Here is an 18,698-nt window from a genome sequence, read left to right as displayed (position 1 = left end):
TTGTATGGCTTAGATGTTCCTTGTGATTGATAAAAGTAAAAATTTGTAGGTAGGCAAAAATAACATAAGCTAACTCGAAGCTTGGGATTTTCTAAATATTACATTTGATCTCTTTCACCTCAGATAAAAAGAGCAGAAACTTAACTCCACAGTTTATTATTAACCTTTTTGTGTGCATCACGGATCCCACATTTTTATGGGCCCCTTTTGCAACAATGTTTTTAAATGCACATCAAATAAAATGCATTGAGTTGCAAAGGAAAACAATTTATTGAAATATAGTTTAAAAAATTAAAGTTCATGGACACTGATCTAGTCCAATCTCTCCATTTTAGAGGAAGAAATTGGAGATAGAGTGCCTTGCTCTTCTAGTGTTATATCTTTTGTGATTCAGAATTAGAACCTAGGTCCCTTGAAGCCTCAGTGCTAATTCCACTATATATACTCTATTTTCCATAAGAAAAACTATATGGAAGAGAGCACAAGAATATTTGCAGCTTTACAAATAACTTTTTGTTATGCATTGTGGAGGTTAGGAAAAATCTTGAACCCTTAGACTCCATCTCAGAATTCTTTCCTTGTCCCAAAATTCCTTTTCCTTTTTCATTTTCCCCAGTCTTCACATTATTGTTTATTTAGTTCTGTAACTCCTTTCTCACTTTTCTTAAGACTGTGGCTGGGTTAGCTAGCTTTTTTTACTTTAGTTATTAATAAACTTTAAAAAAAATATGATAGTTATTGTGTATTGACTTTAATCTTTACAGCATAGCATGCACCCCAAACTATTTTGTCCAAGGCAATTTAGTAGTGAGTTATTTGGTTTCAGATCCTTCTCTTATTTACAAGTGATTTTAACACAAATGCAAATTTTGTCTCCTGAAGATTATGATAATAATGTTTAGGTCCAAATATGTGTTTTTATTAAGTGAGTTTTCAATCTCCTGAGGAATAGCAGTTTCATTTCTTAAAATAGGGAGGGAAAGGGGAAAAAAAAATTTTTTTTTTTAACATCAAGTGGTATTTGAGTAACTCAGGTGTCCATAAGTTAAACTTTGCTATGGTTTACAATTTAGTTGGGAAAAGATGGTGATAATTTCTTAATTTGTTTCTTTGTAGGCAGAAAGAATAGAAATGATTTTTGAAAAACAAAAAGAAGGTGGATGTTCCTGGAACAATACTACAGAGAAGAGTGATTTTGAGGCTGTAGAAGCCCTTATGTCTATGAGCTGCAGTTGGAAATCTGATTTCAAGAAATACACTGAAATTAGACCAATCACACCAGCATCTGATGTGTCAGAAGAAACCGAAGAGGGCTTGCTACCTGGCACATCTGATTTCCATACGATACCAGCATTTGTAAGTTACTCTTTTTAATGTGAATATAGAATTGTTAACAAAATTATCACTTGAAATTTCTCTGGGTTACTAATATTTATAATTTTCTTTCTCTTTAGTGTTTGACTCCACCCTATAGTCCTTCAGACTTTGAGGCCTCCCAAGTACCCAATTCAGTGGTGCCAGCGCCATCTACTGGACACTTCAAATCATTTGCAGACACTTCAAAGACTCTGGTTGCAGCCACTTTTAAAGAGAATGATCAGGGCCTCTTACCAGCCCCAAGACCTTTGAAAGCTCAGGCCACAAGTGTAATCCGACATACAGCTGATGCGCAGTTATGCAATCACAGAACCTGCCCCGTGAAAGCAGCCAGTATGTTAAAATATCAGGACAATGTTTTTAAAAGAAGAACTCACCTAAGCGCTGAGACCACGAGGAAAAATGTACCTTGTGCAGCTGTGTCACCAAACAGATCCAAATGTGAGAGCATCACAGTAACACATGTGGAAGAAAAAGCAGGTGCTGCTTTTAATGACTTTTCAGTGCCTTCTTCAGAGACTGTTATCTGTAGCCCTCAGCAACTTCCTGCATCCCCCAAACAAAAGTCAGTATTGGTCCCACCACGTGCTCCGTCAGCAAGTGGAGTTCCTCCCATGCCAGTCATTTGCCAGATGGTTCCCCAGATGGTCCCCCTCCCTACAAACAACCCTGTTGTAACAGCAGTTGTCCCCAACACTCCACCTAGTCAACAACCAGCCCTTTGCCAGCCTGTTGTGTTCATGGGAACCCAAGTCCCTAAGGGTGCTGTTATGTTTGTTGTGCCGCAGTCTGTGGTCCAGAACCCTAAACCTCCGGTGATGAGCCCAAATGGCACCAGACTGTCTCCCATTGCTCCTGCTCCAGGTTTTGCCCCTTCTGCAACAAAAGCTACAGCACAGATTGATTCGCTGAGAATAAGAAGCCACATTTGCAGTCACCCAGGATGTGGAAAGACTTATTTTAAAAGTTCTCACTTGAAAGCCCACATGAGAACACATACAGGTATTAAATCATTTTGTGTTTTGAGTATTTAGAAAAAAATTTCTAGTTGATGTTAACAAGGGCACATTTGTAGCTATATTGTGATAGTCTTGTAAAATACTAAGAATCTACTGAGAAGTTGATTATCTTGGCCTGGGGCCACTTGTACCCAAGAAGCAGCTAGCATTTTTATGCAGCAGATTTGATGTAATTAGATAATCCTGAAACTCAACATAGTAACATTATTAATAGCATTCATTTTTGAGTGGCCTAAAAAGCATTCTATCGCGTAAGAGTTGTGCTATACCAGCAGATATAATAGATACTGTAATAGCATACACAGGTGATGCTAATTTCCCCCTCCCGTTTTATAATATGATTTGCCTGTTTTTTTGTTTCAGGAGAGAAACCTTTTAGCTGTAGCTGGAAAGGTTGCGAGAGGAAATTTGCCCGCTCAGATGAACTCTCTCGACATCGAAGAACACACACGGGTGAGAAGAAGTTTGCCTGTCCGATGTGTGATCGGCGGTTCATGAGAAGTGACCATTTGACCAAACATGCCCGTCGCCATTTGTCAGCAAAGAAGCTCCCAAATTGGCAGATGGAAGTGAGCAAGTTGAATGACATTGCTTCTCCCCCAACACCTGCTACTGCACAGTGAAGTGTAATAATACCCGAAAACAGACATCAGAACTAATGTTGGTCGCAGCCACAATCAGCAGTGATGTAAAAGTGCTTCCACCCTGGCTCTGGGGTGCTTCGGTGCCCTTTGGGGGTGGGGCTACAGTGGCCTCTGGGGAAGGCCCACTCTGGGTTAGAGATGACAAGAAGCAGCGATACGGGCAGAAAGGGGGCCGGTCACTAACAGAAGGGCAGATTCCATTTGCACATGAGGAAGAAGAGTCTTTACTTCTTTTGAAGGTTTCAGCTCGGGACAACACAGGCAGCACAGGTTTTGGAATTGGTGTGCATAATTTGTTAGCACATTTGCTCTTACTTGAGACCAACTTTCAGTGGCATCCGTTTAAAATATTTGGTTTTGAGAGAGCATAGACAGGATAGAAAAACGGTACTGAAGTAGACATGTAACATTGGTTTGCATTAATTACTACGAATATTGTCATCTTTTCCTAGCTAAGTGATTATCTTGTTTCTTCATATCTCTATAGTTAGTGAATGCAGTTGTCAACTATATTGGCAGTTTTCCACAACTGTCCGTATTTGGAATTGAGTAAAATGAGATGAGCCATTTGTGGCTGGAGAGGACCAACAAAATTGGAATCCTCACAAATTTAATTACTTTGATGTATAGCTCCTTGGTTTTTACTTTTTTGTTTTCAATCACGAAGTTAAAACAAATAACTATTCAAGCATCTCATGATGCTTTAAAATTTTAGTTTGCCTGCAGTTTCCAAGTGTAGTTTTGAAAATTGTATACCAATGTGTTTTCTGTAAAGTCTGAGATACACTGCACTTTGTTTAAAAAAAAAAAAACCTGAAGATTAAAAAATCTTGCAGTTTTAAGAAGGGACATCAAGAATAAGTTACTCTTTGAAAGATGGTTCTATTATAGGTAAAATATCCTTATGTAATAAGGATACGATGTGTGTTGTTTTGAACTAGAAAGTTAGTGGGGGTTTTATTGTTTTTTAAGTTCATGAAAGGACAGTAAAAAAGTCAGTCCTATTTATAAAGACTTTTTAGGGTAGAGGGGAGGTGGGAATAATTAGTACAGAATTTCGTTAACAGTATTTCTATTATATCCTGTTGTATCGTGGAAGTTATACACAGTAGAGCAAAGTGAACTGTTTGGCATATACAATGAAATTTTCATTATATTGTTCCTTCATTTAACATTTTTCTATGTATCAGGTTTAATTTTTAAGCATTCAGGTAAAGGCCAAAAAGCAATATTACCTCTTCAAATTTTTTCTTCTTACTAACAATTTCAAAACTTGGCCCCATGGGAAACATTATAGAGAAGTTTCGTTGTAATGTCAAAAACATTCTTGTGACTACTTTTAAGATTTGCACAATATTTCTTATGTTGTACTTTATATCTTGTTTACAATAAATAATTTCCTTTGCTATACATATTGTTGATTGGTTTGCTTAAAGAAGTTTTGTCTCTAAGCTACTGATATCTCCAACATAAATCATTGTGAATCTGAATTCTCTAACTCATTTGGAATTGCATGAATGATATACTGTATCATTAGTATGCTTAAGCCACTTTGAGTTGAAACGGTATCTCTGTACACATATGTGAGACTTATGTGGATATCTAAATAGTCTTGGTATTGGGGCAGGGTAGAAACCTGTCCAAAGGTAGCAATAAAAAATTCTGAAAACACAGACACAGTTAATGTATATTTGTTTCCAAAATATATCTGACCTTTCAACTCAACAAATATATATTAAGCACTTACACTCTGCTAGGTTCTAGGAATACCAAGCAGTCCTTTCCCAGAAGGACTTTATTTTGTGGCGGCCTTTCTCTATTTCACGGACTTGGATACAGCCCTTGACAAAACCGTAATCTCTACCCACTTACATCTCAAAAAGTCACACTATATTCAGCTCTATTTCCTATAGTCTCTAAAAAAACCTGGCTAAGGCCAAAACCTTGCATCTTTGATTCTCACTTAATTTTCATTCTCTGGCTTTCTCCTGCCTTCGTCCTCACTGTTGCAAACTTGGCCACATCTCCCCTAGCATGTAATCATTTGACCTATCATTTCCCCATGCTGTTTATATCACCTTCCTTCACAGCCCAGCTCTTAGAAAAAGCAAGTCTGTTCTCCTCCCCTCATCTTACTTTAACTTCTACAATCTAGACACAACCTCATTATGTAATTAAAACTATCTTCAAGGTTACCACTCTAATTGCCAGATCTGATTGTCTCAGGCTTCATCTTTGCCACATTTGACATTTTATTATCTCTTAAGGATACTTCATTCTCACTAGAGTTTTATTTTTTTTTTTAAACCCTTCCTCTTAAAATCAATACTTTTGTTGGTTCCAAAACTGAAGAGCAATAAGGGGTAGGCAACGGGGGTTCAGTGACTTGTACAAGAGTCACACAGCCAGAAAGTACCTGAGACCAGAGTTGAACCCAGATTCTCCTGGCTCTCAATCTTACTGTGAGATAATTAATTCTCCCCTCACATGGTTTTTTGTAATACTGCTCAGGTCTTTTACCTATCTGGTTGGTCACTTCTCACCCTCCTTTCCTAGTTCATCAACCACATCCTACCTGAAGGCTCTATCCTGGTTCTTTATTCCAGTGATTTCATGAGCTCCTAAGGCTTCAGTTATCCCTCTGGCTCGGTTTTGTATCCCTTATTTTTCTGCTGAGCACCAGTCCTATACAATCACTGCTTACTCCACATCAACCCTGGTATACCCCACTGGCATCTCAAGACACCCAAAATAAAGGGCAGTGAGATGAATAGAGAGCCAGACGAGACAGGAGGGACTGGGTTCAAATGTATGCCACTTTAGTTAAAAAGAGGACTCCAGCTTTGCTTTTCCAGAATCCTTACCCATTATTCTGCTTCATACACTCCAAATTTTAATCAAAGTAGCCTGCTTACGCTTAATATCTCATCTGTATCCCAGTGCGCTAGCTGGTTGTCCTCTGCCCTTTGTCATAACTCTTCCCTCTGAGCATCCGTGGGGCCCAACATCTATCCCAGTATGCTAGCTCCTTGTCCTCTGCCCTCTCTGAGCATCCTTAGGGTCCAACATCTGTATCTAGTGCACTAGCTGATGGTCCTTTCTGCCCTCTGTCGGGACTCTTCCCTCTGAGCATCCTAGGAGTCTAGGCTGTGCTCAGAGACCCCCTCCACGAAGCCTTTCCTGATCAGGCCAGTGGTTCGAGTCCCTGACCTCTGCAAACTACTTTTTGCATCATTTGTATCTGGCCTCATCATTTTTGTAATGTTTCTTCCCAGGAGAACGTAATCTTCTGAAGGCAAGGACTACTCTTTTTGTCTTAGTATCCATAACATCTGGCAAACATGGAGCACTTAGCTCAATAGATCTTTGTTGAATAAATGAATGCCTTCTGGAGTCAAACAACTTATCTGCTCCCGCTTCCAAGCTCTCAAGGATGCAATCTTGAACCTTCTAAGTCTTTTCTTCTCCAAGGTAAAAATCTAATTCCTTCGACTTGTGAATGAAAAGTATTCATCTCATCCTCATGAGTTCTGATTCTTAATGACCCCTCTGATTCTCCTGGTTGCCCTTCTTGACAGTGCTCAAATTTATCAATTTCCTTTCTAATCTGTGGGGCTCAGAGAAGCCATAATTCCAGATGGTCTGGCCAGGGCAGAATATTGGGATGATCACTTCTCTGGGTTGTGTATACTATATTCTCTTAAGACAACCTAAAATGACATACTTTCTGTCAAACTGTTGATCAATATTGAACATGTCGTCCCTTTAGTTTTTTTCCTGTAGTTCTTAAAAAAACCTAAATTTCACACACACATACTGATTTTCATCCTATATAGTTCATGCCTAAATAGTTGATTAAAAAAACCCAGGCCAGACATTCTGTTGTTAGTGTCAATTTATTTCAATTACATTAAATAAGTAAATAAAATGTTAATAAATTAAATCCAAAAAACATCATGGACCTACTCTTTGGGAGCACCATACTAGGTAGGCAGGGGGGACAGGTAAATAAAAATTTAGTTGAGACCAGGTCCATGGTACTTAGAATCTGGAAGTAGGAACTTACACAAACAACTCAATATAAAATGATCATGAAAATCATGATTTGTGGAACAATTGCTAAATTTGGAATCAGAGATCCTGGGTTCAGATCCTATATCTGTTACTTATATTTGTGCAATCTTGGCCAAATTACTTAATATCTTTGGGTCTCAGTTTCCTCCTTTGTAAAATGAAGTGGATTGGAATAGATAATCTCTAAATTTTCTTTCAGCTCTAAGATTATAATTCTATGAAGGGCAAAAACGAAGTTCTTTGTGAGGTCTGGGGTGTGTGTGTCCAAGGCTCACTAGATCAGTCCCTTCTAACTCTTCCTGATTAAAGTCTCAATGATATTCAGGTTTTTGAGTCATCTTTAGATTTTATGTTAATTTTTTTCATTTTTTAAAAACCCTTACCTTCTGTCTTATAATCAATACTGGGTATTGGTTCTAAGGCAGAAGAGTGGTAAGGGCTAGGCAATGGGGGTTAAGTGACTTGCCCAGGGTCACACAGCTAGGAAGTATCTGAGGCCAGATTTGAACCCAGGACCTCCCATCTTTGGGCCTGACTCTCAATCCACTGAGCTACCCAGCTGCCCCCTAATTTCATTTTTTAACCCCAAAACATTTCAAAGATATCATTTTATTCTTGTGCCTATCTTCATCCTAAAAACACCAAATATCAATGTCTGTGATCCTATGGTCCTGTGACTTGCTTTGGAGAATTTTGCCAAGTTCTTCATAGGATTTCTCTTTTTATTCTCTACAAACATCTGTGAAGTGCCTACTATGTGCCAGGCACTGTGTATATACTAGGAATATAAATTCAAAAACAAAATAGCCTGGTCTCTAAGGAGCTTACATTAATCTTAGGGGTGGAAGAGGAAGGCACTTGCAGCTAGGATACCTCTTGTCCAAGAGAGTGCTTAAGGTCTAATGCATTATACTTAAAGAACAAGGCATAAAGAATAGGCAAATTCAGAAAGGTCACCACTGAGGCTCACTGCACAAAAAAGGAAGGATACAACTGGATCTCAGACACCAAAGGGGAAGATCACTAGGCTTTGGGTGTCTAGGCAGGAGGAGGAAGGAAAATAATAGTCCCATAAAAGGCCATCCTTTGGGTTCAGCATATCCACTTCCCAACAAGCTCTTGCAGTTCTTCCTAGGTGTCAGGAGGGTTGCCTGAGTCCTTTATCACCTCCATACCCAGTATAGCTAGGCAATTGTCTTTACAGAAGAGGTTGATTCTTATTCCAGAATGTCTGGTTCCTATTTTAGAGAGATAACTGGAATTGAGTAAAGAAGGCTCTAGAACATCAGGAGAGGAGGAATGCTATAAGCAATAGGTATCTAGCATAGAGAAAACTTGTTGCAAGTAGTGTTATGGACCTCATAAAGCAAACCAACCCAGGGGTTTTTGAAGACTAACACACACACCCCACCACCTACACATACTTGTGTCTAATTAGTTTTTTAGACCAAAACCTTTTTCAAGATTCATTTCTAGCTGAATCAGCTTGTCCTGAGTAAATGTAGACAGACCCTCAGAGAGAGTAAAAGAAGTGGTAGAATTTAACCATACTCAGAAAAGGATGAACAACTGGACAGAATAACCCACATCTTCCAAAATACAATAGGAGTCAATATAATACAATATAATGTGATACAATATAATGCACATATAAAATATAATATAATAAATTTAAATGTAGGAAACTAATTTCATTATATTTCCTTTGAAACCTTCCCAGTTTCCAAACTTCTCAATTTATGTCAAAGATTCTACCATTCTTTCAATGTCTCCATTTCGTAATCTTGGCATGTACTTACTTGCCTTTTCCCCTTACATGGTTTTTTAATTGAAAGCCGAATCTTGCTCTTCTACCTTCGCAACATCTCTTAATCTTTTATCTGGTCTCTTCTCTCTTCTTAAATAGTTACCACCTTAAATGAGGCCTTTATCACCTCTTTTTTAAATTTTTTAAAAAAATTCTTACTTTCTGTCTTAGAATTAATATTAAGTGTTGGTTCCAAGGCAGAAGAAAATGAAGGACTAGACCATCGGGATTAAGTGATTTGTCTTAGGGTCATATAGCTAGGAAGTATCTGAAGCCAAATTTGAACCCAGGACCTCCTGTCTCTAAGTCTGGCTCTCTATGCACTGAGCTGCCCAGCTGCCCCTGTGCTGATTTCAATAATGATGAAGAAAGTCAGAGGGAGAAAAGGTAGCTCCATGTAGAAATGGAGTTGAGTTCAGGGATGAAGGCAGAAAAAGGGTAGGCACATTTTGAACACTTATCACTGAAGTAGGCTACCTTGATTTCCAGGTAAGCCAGCTATAGGAAAATATAAGTGAGGTAATGGGGTCACCAGGGATATTACAATAAACTAAGTGGTTTGTGGGAACACACTCTAGGATTTATGAGAGACTGGACCAGGGTGAAGAGACCAGAGTTTTACTGGATCTCCACAGGAATGGCAGTTGATCTTAACTGTCACCCAGCTTCCACTAGACCAGAGTATAGTAACAGGCTAACAAGGTAAAAGGGACTTAACAGCTTTAATTATGTTAGACTAAAAGGTGGGAAAGGATTTCTATACTTAAAATCTAAGGGATAAAACCACAGGGCAATGGGAGGACTTACTCTACTCTTATCTAAGTAATCTAAACTAACAGGGCCCAAGGAGCTATAAATGGAGTCTCTGGGTTTCTGCCTCAAACCTGGAACCTGCCAGGCTTGAGCACAGCTGGGGCTTTTGTGACTTTGGGATTCTCACTGCAATCCACTGATGATCTCTGGATGCCAGGAGCTAAAGTTGTCTCAGGAACCAAGTAGTAAGGGTTTTGCTTGAAGCACTGTTTGCCAGAACTCAAACTTCACCTCTTCTCTTGGCTCTGTAGATCTTGTCCTTTTCTAGATGCCACACCACACAGGATCCCAGGGGAAATCAGGAAGCAGGGTGTCCTTTGCTCTGAGGTCTCCCAGGCTGGCAACAGTTTTGCCCACCACTAATGGAGTCCACACTCAGAGCACAGACAGACTTCCTCCTCCTTCATTCTAACCTGGAATTCCCAGCTCCAGCTCCTTCCTGCTAGGTACTTCCTACTCAATTTTTAATCAATACCTAATAACCAGCTAATCTAATCTTACTCATAACACAGTTCAAGTTCCATTAGAGAGATCTCCAAATCAATTTCTTATAGAAAAGTTGTTTAATGAGTCTCTTCTTAGGAAAACATTTCCAATCTGTAGCAGCTAGAGAGAGAAAACAAGTCAAATCCTGCTTGACCTCCAAGATCCAGACCAAACACCACTTCCACTGTAAAGTCTTTTCTTACTTCTCCCAGTTAGAAATTGCCTCTCCCTCTTATGAACTGTTATGGTATCTTGTTAATACCTTTTTTTGTAGACTTATATTTTTGAACATCCAGAGGAAGGCCTGCCATGACACACAGAGACGGAGATCTAGAACTGGGAGGGACTTCAGAAGGGATTTTTTTAACCCTTTCATTTTTTTTTTAAGATAAAGAAACTGAGGCTGTGGGAGTTAAACTGATACAAAGATAAGCATCAGATACAGGATATGAACCATTCTTTCTCCAACTCCAGAGTATTTGATCCTAAGATGGAAGGGAAAGTTGTTTGTTTTTTTTTTTTAAGTCTATTTATAATCACTGGCAAAGATACAAAGAAATAATAAAATACATCCTTTGCCTTTATGGAGATGACAATCTGATGAAGTAGTTAACACCACCATGGCGTCATTGGTACCAATGTCATGGACCCAACTGGCCATCTAATGAACCCTATGGACCCCTTCTCAGAATAACATTTTTCTCACAATATCTTATTTATTTATTTTAGAATATTTTTCCATGGTTACATGAATCATGTTCTTTCCCTCCCCTCTTCCCTCTCCCCTCTCGTAGCTGACAAGTAAATTCCACTGGTTTATGAATATGTCTTATTACTCAAAACCTATTTCCATATTCATATTTGTAATAGAGTAATCTTCTAAAAACCATAACCCCAAATCATATATCCAAATAAACAAGTGATAAATCATATGTTTCTACTCCCACAGTTCTTTCTCTAGATGTGGATAGCATTCTTTTTCATAAGTTCCCTGGGATTCTTCTTGATCATTGCATTATCAGAATAATATTTTAAAATATTTAAAGGAAATGCTAAATTTCAATTACAAATTAGTGAAAATGATGATGAGCCTTTTTCCCATCCAGTTTCACAGTTTATCTGAAAAGTATCAACAAACTCCTTGGGAATTTGCAGATATCTGGTTAAGAAGCCTCTTGCAGGAAGGATGTCTTTTTGGAAGGACTACACAGACGATAATCTTGCAGAAAGGGAAGTCACAAGTGAGTTGTGATCTGCAAATGGAGGGAACACCCACACCCATGAGGCCGTGGCTATGTCTTAACTACTTTATCAGATTGTAAACACCATAAGGACAAAGGATGTATTTGATTAATCTTTGTATCTTTGCCAATTATTGTAAATAGACAAAAAAAACAAAACAAAACCTTATCTTCAGTCTTAGGATCAATACTGTGTATTGGTTCCAAGGCAGAGTAGTGATAAGGGCCAGGCAATGGGGGTTAAGTGACTTGCCCAGGGGCACACAACTAGGAAGTGTTTGAACCTGAGACTTCCCATCTCTAGATCTGGTTCTCAGTCTACTGAGATACAAAATTGCCCCTATAAAATGGGCCGATGGGGATATTTTTGGGGATGTAGACACTAAACAATAACTCTAGTCCAACTATCAATAATATGGAATTAGGTCTTAATCAATGATACATGTAAAACCCAGTGGAATTGTGTGTTGGCTAAGGGGAGTTAGGGGAGTTTGGGGGGAGAGGGAAAGAACATGAAATATGTAACTATGGGAAAATGTTGAAAATAAAAATTAAAAACAAAAGCAACCAAAAAATTGCCATCAAATCAGTCAACACTTAAAGAAATTAATTTAGACTATTCACTGGAAGGTCAAATACTGAAGCTGAAGCTTCAATACTTTGACCACATGAGAAGACAAGACTCATAGGAAAAACCCCGGATTTGGGGGAAAGATTAAAGGCATAAAAAAAGACAAGGTTGAGATAGTGTCATGGAAACAATAAACAAACTTGGATGGACTTCAGAGATAAGGATCTGACCTGCTGTGACCCATGGAATCACAATTGAATGAATGAATAACAATAGGAAAAATGGCGGCTTGGGCTGTAGGTTGTCTATATCTTAGTAGCTTTCATACTGTTGTGGAGAGAGGCATAGAATAGTAGCTTACTGGTCTATGTGGTATAGATTAGTCTGTGAGTTACTCACCTGAGATATAGTGTTGGCCACTTAGAGCAAGCCTATTGGGGGATTTTAAACTCACCCACACCCAAAGCTACCTAGTTGCTTTTTTTAGAGGGGTGAGGTAGGAGCGATTTCTTTAAAGACAACTTCATGGATAGTGTGCTCCCCTAATGGGAGAAAGGAGTATGTAGGAAGGAATAAGAAAACCAAGTAACACTGCCATACATGTGATCTGTTTTAAGTAGTGAAAGAAACAACAACCATTTTTTCTTTATGATCCCATTTCTCTGATTATCAAGGGTAAGTCTGCTCAGATGAGGGCTCCCTTTCTAGAATGGTTCTAACGCCTCCTCTTGCCTCTCCTTCGTCTCCTTGCACCGACCTTGGGAGGGAATGTTCCCAATCCAAAGCTTAGCGAATACATGATAAAGTGCCTAATATCATGAGCACTTTGAAGCCCAGGCTAAAAATGGTAAGCAGACACACCCTGGGGCACAGAGAAGTCAGTGTCCTGGAGGCCACAGGGGACAGAAGACTCAGTACAAGGGGCTTCTTCCAGCTCCCAGCCCTCTGCCCGGATCTCCAGCCCACATGCCCCTGGGCCAGGTTTGTGGCCCTTGTCATTCGAGGGCCCCCAAGTTGGCAGAGGCAGAATTTCAAATAACCCACAAGCCTCTCATCTTTGGCTCCTTCCAGCTGAAGCAATGCGACTAAATGAGGTCGACTGTTGTCTCAAGCTTCCGTCAACCAGTTGGCATCCTAAACTTGGCATAAGTTCCACATTTCAGGGCTGTCTGCCACAGGGCTGCCAGAAATCCTGGTCTGACCTGAACTGACCTGGCTAACAGGAAGGAGATTTTTAAAAATCCAGGATTTTAAGGAGGCTAGCTCTCCATTTTCTTTTCCATTCTCTTAAATGAACAGAATTGTCAGTAATTCAACCCCATCACACAGTTCAGGCTCAGCACAGATCACAGAGAGCTCCTGAGAGATTCTGGGAAGAAAATGACAAGTGATTTCCTCCCAAAATGTGAAGGGAGGACATGAAGATCTTGGGGTATCCTTTGATAGCAGCTGCATATTTATTTGGTTATATCAGCAAAGACTGGTATATTGGTTTCAACAAAAAATATTTTTTTAGGTTGCATATAGTCTTATTTAAAAAATACATAAATTATTTCATTGTGGGTTTCTTTCCTTCCAGTTAGGTACTGTATAATTAGAAATCCTGAACCTCTGAACTACATTACCCAGAATCCTTTTCCTTTTATCCCCAAGTTGTCTGTTTAGCTGGGTACGCAGCTGGGTGAGCTCCCTTGGTTACCCTAGCTTGTTTATTTGTCCTCAAGTTATTAGTTAATAAATCCTTATAAAAATATAAGCATATTTTAATAATATATAACATATTATAACATATATTTTGTAAATATATAATATAATATATTCGTATAATATGCATTTACTATATTAAAATATATAATATACAATGCATAATAATATATTATATAATTTTATTTTATAATGTATAATATATAATTAATGTATTATATAATTTTATTTTATAATATACATTCTATATATTTACAATACATGATATACAAATAAAATATAAAAAATAAATCCTTATAAAATACTTGAAATATTTGGATATTAATTTTAATTATCACAGTACTCTACAAATCTAAATAGTATAGGCTGATGGAAAGAACAGTGGGCTAAGGAATATGACCTATGTTAAAATAGCTTCCTCCTTCTCCCACCTCAAAATTTGTCATTAAATATGTTTGGTCTTGAAGTGATTGTTGTAAAAAATCTGTTTATCTCAAGTTTCTAGCTAGCACACTCATTTACTTATGCATACAATTTTCTGTTACATTTTAATGTGATTAATCTGACAGGAAACCTTTCCCAGTTCTTAATTCCAGCAATTTCCCTCTGTTCATTATTTCTTGTTTATCCTAAATATGTTCTGCATATAATGTTTGCATGTTATTTCTCTCATTAGATTGTAAGCTCCTTCAGGGCAGGGACTTAAATCTTTCAGTCCTTTTTATATCCCTAGCACTTAGCACAGTGCCTGTCCCATAGTAAAAACTTAATAAATGTCTTATTGATTGGTAGGTTCTGTTTCCTTGAGTAAATAGGATTATCTTTCTATTTTTGATGGTCTTTTGTGTAATTGGCATTTGTTGGGAAGGAGAGAGCTTAGGACAACCTATTCCACTTAAGAGCAACCAGGGAAGTGGCTTTTGTTCTCTTATCCGTGGACCAGAAATATTTGAGGGAACAGATAAACAGATATCCTTTCCACATCACTACTTTTCCACATTGCAATTTTAGTGTATCACATGTTGGCATAAGAAACGAAATGGAAACTTTGGGGAGTTTTGCACAAGCTGCAGATAACACGCAAAGGACAGAAGTTTAGAAACTCAGAAATATATAAAATATATGTATAGTATTATATAATATCAACAAATTTTATCTTTCAATACCATAAATAGACACAGTAAACATCCCCAAAATAAAAATAAAAATATTCAGGTTTCTCTGGTAGTAAGGGATAGCCAAAAAATTTTACATCTATTTTCCAGATTGTGGGGGCACTGTACCCTTAAACCCCAAGTGTGGAAGGGCTACCTGTATTCTAATCTGATATCCCTCTTGGAGATCGATGAGGGAAGGTACAAGCACCCAGTCACAACCCTAATTCCTGCTCCCCTAAAGGTGAAAATAGCAAACTCCCTTAGAGAGGTTTGGGCCAAATTCCAGAGCTATCTAAATGCCTCCTTCAGGTCAGGCATTTAGATGTGTAGAAAACCCATCTGAATATAAATATCTTACATAGGTACCCATTTAGAAAACTCAGATGAATTTGTCATTAATTCATCATATTCACAGGTAGCTAGTTAGTGCAGTAGATATAGCGCCAAGTCTGTACTCAGGAAGACCTGAGTTCAAATTTGACTTCAGACCCTTATTATTTGTGTGACTCTGGGATAGTCACCTAACTCTGCCTCAGTTTCTCCATTTGTAAAATAAGCTGGAGAAGGAAATGGCAAATCACAGTAGGTGCTTTGCCAAGAAAACCACAAAATGGGGTCATCAAGAGTCAAGAATGACTGAACTTATTCATGCTTATTCAATCTAGCATTTATTAAGTTTTCTATTGCATGCAGAGCATTTTGCTATATCCTGGGAAGATCTAAAGTTTAAATGATACAATCCTTATCCTCTGAAGAACTTAGTTTAATGAACTTCTTTTGTTTTCATAGAAGGAAAAAATTAATAGCAATCAGAGCTCTCCCAAAGTGCAGTGGGTTACTTTGGGAGATAAATTTCTAACTCTGGAGGTTTTTATTAAGCAAAAAGCTGGATTAGTACTTGTTTGGAATTTTGCAGAAAAGATCCTGGAGTAGGTAGGGTTGGCCTAAATGGCCCCTGAGTTTGCTTCCAGCTCTGAGATCCTGTGATTAGAGCTAATTGCCTTTGTTGTGACTAAGCAGCAGGGAGCACCGGACTCCAAAGAAATCCAGCCTTCAATTATACTTTTATAATGAATGTAGCAGCCTTTCTAAACTGCTAAAAACGAACTTTGGTATTCCAAACTTCCTGGAGCCTGTATTAAGACAATTTTCTTTTTGTCTGTTTGTTTTATACATATGCTTTATTTTTTTAATTAACATTTTATTTTCCCCCCAATTACGTATATAAACAATTTAAAAAAAATTTAATTATTTTTATTATTGTTATTTTAAACTCTTACCTTCTGTCTTCAAATTGATATTACATATGGATCCCAAGGCAGAAGAGGGATAAGGGCTAGGCATTTGGGGCTGTGTCACTCAGGTAAGAGGTGTCCAAGAACAGATTTGAACCCAAGTCCTCCCATCTCCAGACCTTGTTCTCATTCACTGAGCCATCTAGCTGTTCCAACATAGTAACTCTTTCAGAAAAGGAAGTAAGGTTAGGCTGGCAAAACCAAGTCTTAATGGAGACTGTTGGGCTCTTCATGATCCCATTTAGGGATTTCTTAGCCAAGACATTGGAATGGTTGGCTATTTCCTTCTCTAGCTTGTTTGACACATGAGGAACTGAGGTAAACAGGGTTAAGTGACTTGCCCAGGGTCACACAGCTAGTAAATGTCTGAGACCAAATTTGAACTCTCGTCTTCCAGATTCCATGTTCAGTGCCCTTGGATATTTTGCTATTAGAACTTCAGTATCATTGGTTTTCTATGTATTTAACTTCATGTATTAAAAAAAAATCTCCAGATAGCCAAAGGGATAGATCAATATACAAAAAATGTTAGGAATCATTGCTGTCATCCAACCCCCTCTATTTGCAGATAAGACCACTGAAGTCAACCATGTGGTACAGCAGATAGAGCACCAGGTCTATAGTCAGGAAGATCTGAGTTCAAATTGGATCTCAGATACTTCCTAGCTATGTGATTCTAGACTAATCACTTAATCTCTATTTGCCTCACTTCCTCATTGGTAAAATGGAGACACAGTGGAGAAGGAAATGGAAAACCATTCCAATATCTTTGCCAAGAAAACTCCATGGGCAAAGTCCAGGGAATCACATGGTCAGGCATAACTGAAAAAAATGAACAATAACAGTCTTCTATGTAGATAGGAAAGGGGTAAAGCTAGGATTCAAAGCCAGGTCTGTCACCCCAATTCTACACTACCTAGTTTATACGACCTCCCTCACCAGGCTGTGGTGAGAAAAGCATCTTATAAACCATCATACATAAATGTGAGTTATTATTAGTAATTATAATCATATTCTTGTTTTTTATCAGTATGGGGAGCTTTTGGTGTGGAACTGCCCATCAACAATGCAAATCAGGAACTTATTTTATCTTTGGTTCACTTTAGAGAGTTGTTTGGTTCTTGAAAAATTATGTGAGAGACTACTAGGTGGCTCAGTGCATAAAGTGCCAGGCCTTGAGTCAGGAGAAACTGGGTTCAAATGTGATCTCAGACAGTTTCTAGCTGTGTGATCCCGGAGCAAGTCATTTAACTCCAATTGCCTAGCTCTTATTGCTCTTCTGCCTTGGGATTAAATATACTTAGTATTAATTCTAAGATAGAAGGTAAGGGGAAGGAAGGAAGGAAGGAAGGAAGGAAGGAAGGAAGGAAGGAAGGAAGGAAGGAAGGAAGGAAGGAAGTCATGGAGGAAGGGGGGAAAAGGAATATTATATAACTTGTCCACACATAATTAGTATGGGTCAGAGGCAAGACTTGAACTCAGTTCTTATAAACTCCAAGGCTGACTCTCTATATACCATGCTGCTTCTCAAGATTGCCCTCATCCATAAATCAAAATTATTCAAGATTCCTTGAAGAAAATGGAAACAGGAATAATCTATATCAGGAATCTTCTGATCATAAATATTAATTAAGCAAGGCATAAAAAAGAAATAGATGCAAGTTCTTACCACAGGTGGAATCAATCAATTAACCAATAAATATTTGTTAGCCATCCAGATAATACCGTGCATAGAACATTGGACTAAGAGTCAGGAAAGTCTAAGTTCAAATCCTATCTCAGACACTGACTAGCTGTGTGTGACTCTGGGTGAGTCACTTAAACTTTGTCTTCCTCAGTTTCCTTATGTATAAAACGAGGATAATAAGAGCATAAGTTGTTATGAGGATCAAATTACTTAACATATATAAAAATCTTAAAGTGCTATATAAATTATGATGATGATGATGCCAGACACTGTTTTCAGTGCTGGGAGTATAAACAAACATGAAACTGTCCCTTCCCTCAAGAATTTTACTTCCTACTGGGAGAAATATATACTAAGATAAGTCTGCAGAAAAACCATTATTTACTTTAGTAAATGCAGTTATTGGAGTGGGGGATGCTAACACCTGAGAGCTTTAGGGAAAGCTTTTTGGAGGAGATGGCCCTGGAGGGGAACGTTGAAGAGAGCTACAGATTCTCAGAGACAGCATTCCAGGCAAAGGGGACAGTCTGTGCCGAGACAGAGATACAGGAAAAGGAATGTTGCCTAGGAGGAACAGTAAGTAGGTCAGTTTGCCTGGACAGTGAGAGGGTGTGGAAGAGAATCATGTGTCATAAACCTGGAACAGTCCCCTGGAGCCAGAAAGCAAAGGCTTTAAATGACAGAGGAGTTTGTGTTTTACCCTAGAGGCAATAGTGAGCCACTTTGAGAATTGGAGAATTGGTCACTCCAGTTTTGCTTTAGAAATATCAATTGGGCAACCCTGTGGAGAAAGATTGGAAAGGGAAAAGATTAGAGGTACCAA

The 18,698-nt window shown here is 38.3% G+C and overlaps 1 protein-coding gene and 1 pseudogene across 1 annotated transcript; both read left to right on the top strand.

The window, feature by feature from the left end:
- Window positions 1-1,122: 1,122 nt before the first annotated feature.
- Window positions 1,123-4,450, top strand: KLF10 (Kruppel like factor 10; the record flags this gene model as incomplete). Its single annotated transcript, XM_044658227.1, has 3 exons — window positions 1,123-1,356; window positions 1,455-2,379; window positions 2,760-4,450. Coding segments are annotated over 3 exons (1,419 nt in total), but the record flags the coding sequence as incomplete, so codon positions are not given.
- LOC123255163 overlaps window positions 3,055-18,698 on the top strand; it is an 82,562-nt pseudogene continuing 66,918 nt past the window's right edge.

The sequence above is a fragment of the Gracilinanus agilis genome, chromosome 1, assembly GCF_016433145.1.
Source record: "Gracilinanus agilis isolate LMUSP501 chromosome 1, AgileGrace, whole genome shotgun sequence".
NCBI lineage: Eukaryota > Metazoa > Chordata > Mammalia > Didelphimorphia > Didelphidae > Gracilinanus > Gracilinanus agilis.
This window is presented reverse-complemented; position numbering and strand designations above follow the sequence as displayed.